Source organism: Chiloscyllium plagiosum, unplaced genomic scaffold, assembly GCF_037043375.1.
Source record: "Chiloscyllium plagiosum isolate Xiang-an unplaced genomic scaffold, Cpla_swu_hap1 HiC_scaffold_1, whole genome shotgun sequence".
NCBI classification, from domain to species: domain Eukaryota; kingdom Metazoa; phylum Chordata; class Chondrichthyes; order Orectolobiformes; family Hemiscylliidae; genus Chiloscyllium; species Chiloscyllium plagiosum.
In genome coordinates this window covers 40,641,632-40,651,107 of record NW_028270139.1, presented here as the reverse complement: position 1 = coordinate 40,651,107, position 9,476 = coordinate 40,641,632, and the positions used below count along the sequence as shown (strand labels likewise).

General features: G+C 35.9%; 1 protein-coding gene across 19 annotated transcripts in view; it reads right to left on the bottom strand.

Moving 5' to 3' along the window:
• Positions 1–4,146: 4,146 nt before the first annotated feature.
• LOC122552637 (septin-11) overlaps positions 4,147–9,476 on the bottom strand; it is a 141,523-nt gene continuing 136,193 nt past the window's right edge. For 5 of the 19 annotated variants that reach the window (XR_015756943.1, XR_015756944.1, XM_087986200.1 and 2 more), the window contains 2 exons: positions 8,803–8,827; positions 4,147–7,147 (listed from right to left, as the gene is read on the bottom strand). Coding sequence is in view for 14 of the 19 variants with exons in the window: in XM_087986217.1 (XP_087842343.1) it covers positions 7,119–7,147; positions 8,803–8,827 (54 nt within the window). In the remaining 5 variants the exon portion in view is untranslated. Of the gene's footprint in view, positions 8,828–9,476 lie in introns of all 19 variants that reach the window. The other 14 variants (XM_087986183.1, XM_087986182.1, XM_087986190.1 and 11 more) reach the window with 6 other exon arrangements.

Below are 9,476 nucleotides of genomic sequence, written 5' to 3'. Positions count from 1 at the left end.
AATTGATAGAACATTTGGAAAGTCAAAATACAATTCATCAGAGGCAGCAGGGTTTTACGAAGGGTAAGTAGTATTTAATTAATATGCTAGAGTTCATATAAGATGTAACAAGCAATATAGATAATGCAGACATAATATCTGGAGATTCATTGGTAAGGTGCTACACAAAAGGTTAATATACACAAGATCACATGGGCTTAACAGTAATTTATTAGCTTGGATTGAGTATTGGCTAACCAACAGAGTTGGGATAAATGAGTCTTTTTCTGGTTGACAAGATGTAACTGATGGGGTGACACAAAGGGTTTGGTCCTCCAGCACCAACTATTTTCAATCAATATTAATCATGTTTAAGCAGGACAAAGTACTATAGCCAAATTTGCAAGTGGGACAAACATGGGAAAGTAAATTGCAATGAAATAAATTTACAAATGGTTGTGAATGGGCCAAAATTTGGCAAATTGTGGATGTGAGGTTATCCTTTTTGCCAAGAGGAATAGAAAGGCAATATATCATAAGTTATTCATTGCCAACTATAGATAAGCATAATAAGACTTATTTACCTATCAAATTGAACAATTTTAAAGCTGTTTCTGTAATGGGAGATGTCAGCTTGTTATTGTGGGAGAGGTATCCATAAAGTCAGCTTTTGACCAAGCAATATCGAGGGGCCTAATCAGTAACTATAAAATTGGCTGTACGGTGTAGTTTCAATTGGTGATCTGAAGTAAGGGGCCCTGGCTAATAAGCCCACAAGTTCATGAATCATCTCTAATAAAAGACTAAGGAGGGTAGTTCATTTGTAATCCAAATATTTACCAAAAACTTCTGTTCTTCCATTTCATGTAACAACCACTGAAGGCATGGCAAACTTTTATGCACTAAAATATCCCAAGGCACCTCCATAGGTGAAAACAACATTGTCACCCCCCACTAACGCAGCTACACATCACAGGTTTCCAAATGTAGGCAGATACCATGAGTGTAGGGATTCTAATTGTTGCAATGAAGGAGACCATTTGGCTCCATCATGGCTGCACTGAATCTTCAAATGAGCAATTCATGTTGTTCCAAATACCAACCTCAATAATACTGCATATTCTTTCATAAACTAAGTTTCCCTTTTAATCACACACATTCTGCATGTCTGACCTTAACCATTCACTGATTTTTTTTCTCTCATTTTGCTGCTTTTGCTAATTGTTTTGAACTTGTTCTCTATCTATTGACAAATGGGTGTAGTTTCTCCCCTAGCTAATCTGACCAGTCCATGCATGAATTTTGAATATCTCCATCAAATCTCCCCTCAATGTTTTTTCCAAGGAAAACAGTCTACCTTCTACAATCTAGCTTCATAACTGAAGTTTCTCATCCTTGGAATCATGCTCATGAATCTTATCTGCGCTCTGGCTGATGTCTTCACCTTCCTGCCTAAAGGTCAGCACCCAAAACTGGATGCAATACAGCTGTGGCCAAACTGTTAAACTTTACAAGTTCAGCTCTGCCTCTATTAAGTCAAACATCTTGAGACTAAACATTGTTTTTCTGTCTACAGATGCTGTCAGACATAAGCATTGCCAGTAATTTTTATATTTCAGATATCCAGCATCTTAAACAGTGTTATGGAGGTTGTAGCAAACTTAAGTGTTTATTTTTGTTTTCAACACACAAGGAGAGAAATTGAAGGCTAACCTGCTGAATAATCAAAATGTTTTACATCATGATTGCCGTTTAATAAATTTCTCCTTGTTAAACTGCAGTCTGCTGTCAAGACAAAACCAATGCAATACTTAGATCTCTTCTTTGTATTTAGTAGTAGTATTTTACCAAGCAAAATACTGACACTGACACCCATAAGCTTAATCAATGAGGTAACTTTTAATGAGTGTTAAAGGAAAAAAAGGACTGTAGAAAAGCACAAAGATCCATGTGTGCAAGAGTGAATAGGCAAAAGAGTGCACAAAATCTTTGGAAATTGACTGAAATTTCAAACCAATGAATAGTCAACTAAGTGATTTTTTAAAATGTAAATTACAGGTTACTTTTGTTGTTTTCTATAATTGTGAAACTTTTAGGTGCTTTATTATGTTTATGATAAAGCCAGTCATAGAGGTGTACAGCATGGAAACACCCTTTGGTCGAACCTGTCCATACCAACCAGATATCCCAACCCAATCTAGTGCCACCTGCCAGCACCCAGCCCATATCCCTCCAAACCCTTCCTATTCATATACCCAACCAAATGCCTCTTAAAATGTTGCAATTGTACCAGCCTCCACCACTTCCTCTGGCAGCTTATTCCATACACGTACCACCCTCTGTGTGAAAAAGCTGCCCCGTAGGTCTCTTTTATGTCTTTCCCTTCTCACCCTAAACTACGTCCTTAGTTCTGGACTCCTTGACCCCAGGTTAAAAAAAAACCTTGTCTATTTATCCTATCCATGCCCCTCATGATTTTGTAAACCTCTATAAGGTCACCCCTCAACCTCCGACTCTCCAGGGAAAACAGCCCCAGCCTGTTCAGCCTCTCCCAATAGCTCAAAAACCCCAACCCTGGCAACATCCTTGTAAATCTTTTCTGAACCCTTTCAAGTTTCACAACATCTTTCCGATAGGAAGGAGGCCAGAACTGCACGCAATATTCCAAGTGGCCTAATCAATGTCCTGTACAGCCGCAACATGACCTCACACTCAATACTGACCAATAAAAGAAAGCATACCAAATGCCACCTTCGCTAACTTATCTACCTATGATCACTGAATTACAATTTAAGACTATTAAAAAGTGTTCATATGGTAGGACAATTTGCACAAAAGTGATCAAAGACAACTATTTATGTGAGAGATACCAACTAAGTTCCCTACCATCCTACGTAGCTGATTGGGCTTGCCAGAACCCACAGTCAATTTGGACAGCGAGGCCTCTCAGGCAAAACGTTCCCTCATTAATCTGTTGTTCCTGGACAAGATGAAGACTGTTATGGACCATTGTAGAAATGCGATTGCCCTTAACACAGATAAAGCATGGAGAATGATGCAGCAAAGTGTGTGCAATTTACAAAAAAACTTCCCCTTTTACCCCCCATAGTAGGAATGATAGGAATCTGGCTGGGAGCAATGGATTCCGGCTTTAGGCCCTGGGAGTCCACAGCAGTTTCCTGTTTGGGAGATTTATTTGATGGGGAGGTCATTATGTCTTTCAAGCAGCTGAGCCAGAAATATGAACTATCTAGGAGGGACCTCTTTCGTTATTTCTAGATTAGGGACTTGATACAGAAAAAGACTACATCAATGGTTAGTCCCTATGTTGGATATGAAAAGGAGAGTACTTTAGTGCATGGGCACTCTCTTGGTCAGCACCCTCTATCATTTATTAGGAGGTAGTGTCTCAAAGGACATTGAGTGTCTGTGGGGAATCTGGGCGGAGATCTCACCAGAGGAGTGAGAGGATATTTGGCAGAACATAAGATTTTGATTTGCAGCAGGATGCAAGTACTCCACAGAGCTTATTTGGAACTGGAGCAACTTGTGAAATTTATGACAGGAGCGTCCCCAAATGTAAAATAGATGTTGGTATTCTTACTCATTGCTTGTGGTCATGCCACAAACTCTGTCGGTATTGGGGCACTATAGTGAGTGTTGTTATTTTAAAGTAATTTTATATTTGTAAAAAATTCAGAATCTTAAAATATTTATTTTAAAAACTTTGTCTAAATTACATGCTAACAGCACTTCTGTACAGTTTACATTATTATTGAATTATTTAATGTCTGGAATAAATATGCAAAAGGAAAATGAGGTACATTAGTTGTTCAGAATTTTCAGGATCTGAATTAGTCAAAGACTATACTATAGATAGACAAAATTCAACACAATTTTCCAGCCAATTCCTTCGTTATTTGTTGCAGCGACATCACCTCTCCCTCTATTCCAATAAAAGACAGACATTAAGTATTTGATGGTTTCAAGTTGGAAATGTGGGGACAATTGAGGTCTGAAGATGTAGTTAACCATTCTGATATTAACCACCAAATAACTTAAGATTAAAGCTAGATAATGTACATCAGAAATAGTACCATTTATTCAAACCATCAATGTAGATTAAGGGAAGGAAAGGAAAACATAAATCCATAATTAGAGTGAAGCTGTGGTTTAAAATCAGTTTATTTTCTTACAGAACATTTCACAGTCTCCACATCAATGGTTCAAATGTATGGCTGGTTACAGAAAAGCATACTGTACTAGATCAACAACATTGCACCTCTGAACAACCAGTATAATTGTGATAGGATAGTTTCCATCCAAGACCACCTCAGCATTGCAGCATTTGTGCAACTTTTGTACTTTTATATTGACTTCAATATTGACTTCTAACATCAGAATAAATGCTGTTACATCAATTATTAATTGTTGGTTATTATTTCACTTTAAACTTTCTTAAATATTAATGCAGAATTGCTATCAATATCTGTGTTAAATCAATAAAAGAATGTAATTTCTCCATTGATGTCAAGTTTACAAATGGTGCATTAAGTAGGCCAAGGTAAAATCCAGAGACTGTACATATTAGCTTTTGCAAAATCCTAAAAACAAACTGTTTATTAGGGCATATATTATTAAAGTGGTCATGGTATGATAACATTAACACTTATAAACTAATAATAAAATTGCAACTCGGTCTCTTATAAAAAGCCTTGGCCATCTTTAATTATCCCCGTTTCCGAAAACTCTGATAAAAATATTAAGTGTCTGCATTGTGATGCATTAAAGGGTCAATCAGTTTTTCCATGCTAATTCAATTTTATGCAGTAGAGTCTGTTATGATTGACTAAAAACATGTTTTTCATTAGTTGTTTAAAGAAATTTGGAAATTTAAGTTTACTTGCAAATGTGGATTGAAGAAAAGAAATAGTGGTAAACTTTTGAAAAGTTTGAAACAATGCAACAACAGCAAGAATCATCAGTGACAGAACATTGAGCGCATGGTTTCTGATGCTGCAAAGAACGATTCTACAAATAACATTAGATACTATCATAAATTCAGAAGATCAACTGTTTCTAAATATTACACTGTCTGATCTTGTTCCTGTCACAAGTAGGTTATTTTATTAGGATATTTTTTCTGTGTCAAAACTATAAAATACTGAGGTTCAACAAGCCACAGTACAAGAAATGTGACCAGGAAGGAGCAGAAATAATGATGACTCAAGAAAGAATTCTTCTGCGTGGTACGTGCATACATTGTAGCTCTTCTATAGCCTAGGAATCTCATCCAGAAGGGGACAGGCAGCAGGACAATTAGATAAAGAAGCTACAGAGGGAAATTAAAGAAAGAATATTGGTTAAACAGATTGCAGATGTGGAGTAGTGCATAAGTGGAGTAGAACCTAATAAATGACCAGGTGTACTCCAGACCCTGGGATGAAACTGGGAAAATCATGCAACAAGTGAAATATCTTGAATGAAAGGTAAGTAAGGGAAATCATAACTACCAATCCAACATCCTTGCAATGAAGACCTTTAAAAGTGTAGTTTCGCTAATACTAGCTACTACCTGATTACACGGCCAACTTCAACTGTTAATTTTAGATAGTATGCATCAGCAGTATATCATCTGCAGCAGACCACAGTAGGATGCAATCCTCATCTCCATTTTCCAACAGAAATCTGGATATTGACCATGAGCTGGAATATCTGGCTCATATTTCTCCTTCCTAAGAATAATTGCATAATCTCTACTACTGTTCCAATGGCATAATTATGAAACAGGCAATTCATTTATCTACTGAGCCCTTTGAAGCGAATTCCTTTCAAAATAGACAAACCCACAAATTTATACTTTTCCCTAATACATTCTTACCACTCGAACAGTTCCCTCCCTTTGAAGAAAGCATCCCGTCTCAATCATGCAGGATACTGTGTGCAGTGAAAATGATGAATATCATAAATATTCAATTCCTAGTTTCACAGCCAAAAGTATTAAGCGCATGTGCTGGTTTACAAAAACAATATATCGACAAGGCAATACACCTTTTACAAGTTCGTCCATGCGGCCACATACAACAAGTAAAGCACTGACTGAACAACAGGAAAGGATGTGTTTGAACTGAAATGTTATACTACACAACAAAAAAAATTCCAATTAAAAAACTATAAAATAAAGTGGACACTATGAATGTATTCAAGAAATGGAGTATTCAGATTCTGGCTCCCTACTATTGGGAGCTGATTACAATAGTGTTACATGAACTCATGGTTATCTTACTAGTGTGACATTTTAGTGGAACAGAAAACATTTCACTAGACACCACACAGATCATACAAAACAGCCATTTGAATAAAATGTATCAGTGCTGGCACCATTATATTTATATGTGCTCTATAATATTCAAGGGTTTGGATAAATCAATAGCTTACTATTTTATGATATCATCAGGAAATTAACCATTACTTCATGACCACCTTAGGAAACCTAATAGCAATAAACAGCGAAGTGCATGTAACTGCAAGCATGCTTTTTGAGTTACAAATTGTTTTGAAACATTCAAGGATTTACTAATACTATTCTCACCCTCCAATATAAACTTAGAAGTACAAAGCAAAAGCATAAAAAGGCATAGAAATACATTGTTGTTATACATGTTCACATTTTTTAAAAGTAAAGACTTCATATAATATAAAAAAGGCTATCCAATGTACACATATGTATGTAATGGTGCGTCTTGGAGAAATGGAAACAATCATGCTTAGCCACAAGGTGATTATGGGGCTGTAATTCATACAAAAATGCATAGAAATCACTATGTTTACTGCTTTAAAATGGCGGGGTACAATAAATGCAAAAATAAATGCAGCATCTTGGTGAGCAAACTATTTGGCAAAGCAAAAAGCAAAGTGGGATACGTGTGTACACGAGGCAGCTGCTGGAACACATCAGTGGTGAAATCAGACAGTAAACTGGCTGAGAAGTATTCTGCTGTTAAAATGGGTTAGATCAGAGGCCAAAGAGTAGGCAACCAATCTTTTGGCTATATATTTATTGCCAAGAATACAAAAGTTCCAACTGCCATACTTACATGCATAGGTGAAAGTACAATCCAACTAGATTTTGTGGGATATTAGTTATTCCGTGCAGAGCCAAGGATTACTGTGAAAACAAGGTAAAAGACATACAAAACAAAATAAAACTGCTGCTAGGGAAATCAGCTCAACATGGCCCAGGAAAGATGTGCAGTTAAAAGCATGTCCTCAAGATTACAGATGACAGGACTAATATTAAAACTTTGATGACCATAAAGTCTTCAATTTATAAAATTATACTTATTGAATTCTATTGGTCCTTTGATCCCCATCATCACTCCTTCCTATCAATTAAAACAGGAGTCACTGCTGTAGCTTGTTGGGGAAGGTTAGAGTAAGATCATTTTTAAACGAATTTGAGAATGAATTCTCAACTGTCACTGGGAGGGACAACTGCTGCAGATGTTTTTCCCCCTGGCTTCCATAATTACCTAATTAGCACATACAATGTTCAGGTAGGAACTGGCAGTGGGCGATCCTACCCAGTTGTTAATAAATGTGAACTGATAGCTACTGAGTTAAATACAATACAATAAAATACTATAATCCAGCTACTGTCACTATTGAAATTGAGATTCACAGGAAAGGAGAGATACTAATACTTAATGCTCAGATGCATATTCAACTTCAAGAGTAAATATGAATTTCAGTTATACCAAATATTAGTTTCAATGGCATCCCCCAGAAAAAAATATTTTTTATGATTTGGTTTTCTGATTTAAAATCACTCTGTAATAAAGAAAAAAGACAAATTTAATTCACTTAGAACCAATTGATAGATTTTATAAGTGTGGATAAAGTAAGTTTTAAAGTAATAGATATGCAGTTAACTGCACTTGTGATTGGAACAGAAATGCCGAAGGTCTAATGTGAGTTGATATTAAGGCTTCTCGTGCACATGCCAAGATGGATACGAACATCTGTTTCCTGAGCCATGTTTGGTTAGTAAGCAAAATTGAAACCTGCCATCAAGAAGTTTGAAAGCTGTATACCTCTGCTAGTAACATTGATCCTAGTTTTAAAATAAACCAGTATGTTCTAAACAAGCTATTGGTCCAAGCCAGAAGAGAGCAGAGACAAATCCACAGCAGACAAGGAACAATAACTAATTTCTTTTTGAAAAGGCATCAAAAAGAGAATCTATTTCAGGATGAACAGCACAAAGTAAAGGATTAAAAGGATCAGCTTTGACCTGTGCATTTAGCATATTTTAAGAGCAAAGACAGATATTAATTCCACCTTAGTAATATCAAAACACACGATGAAACTATGATGGTAGCATTAGAGAAAGGAAAATATAAAGAGAGCTCTATTCATAACCCATGAAATTGCAAATTCTCTCTTTCAGATTTGACTTCTGCAAGACTTCTAAATGAAAAAGGGGTTAGAAAAGTTGTTATCCTGATATGTAGTCCTTTTTCTCACCTACATGGCTGGCCACTTTCCTTTTTGTAATAGTAGTCCTACTATTCTACCTACAGTTTCCATTTTCAAAGAATTAAGACTTCATCCATTACTTCTCACTGCCCCCTTCAAATACCAGTTTTGTTTCAGTTTTAAGTTCTGCCCCTTCTCCATTTCATGGAATGCTTTTGAAAGGAGTTTCCTATATGAAAAGATATTAGTTAATGTTCTCTTAATTTAAAAAAAAAAATGGATGGGCATTCTGATGCCAGACACGTTACAGCTAAGCAGATGGATAGGGTGACATCCTTGACTTGCCAGAGTTGCTTATGTGAAGCTTGCACTGCAATTAAAAAGGGAAAAAAATAAAACATACAATTAGAAATCATACCTCATAAATAAACTAATTTGTTGCATTCCAATACAGTTCCATAAGCAATGATTAAGAAACAAACCATTTTAATTAACAGCTGTATTTAATTATAACTGCAAATAAGTAACTCATGCATTATAGCAAAATATATAAGCATATCAAAGAAAAAACATTCACAAAGCACAGGCATTTGAAAGAAAAATCATACATTACACACCCAACCCAAATTTATGGAAGAATGGAGTCATCAAATAAACTGCCTCTCAAAATACCCTTCCCAAAATTATTGAATAAACCATTTAAAATAACCTGGAGAGTTGGAAATTTAACTTAAGATACAATTATGTGCACTGAGTTTCAACCTTATAGTTGGCAGGCACATCATTTTCAAAGTGATTATGAAATGCAATGCAAAGTTTTTCAACTTTTAAACCACTTCCTTGGAGAACAAACCATAACTTCTCTACTCTCATAATTCCAAACTTTGATGTCATGAAATATTGTTCGATAGTTCAGTCTAACAGTAGAAATTCAAAGCATTGGTCTTGTGTCATTAGATTTAAGTTCAATTACTTCCACACACTTCCCAGCAACTTCAGTTCCTCAGTAATACACTGTA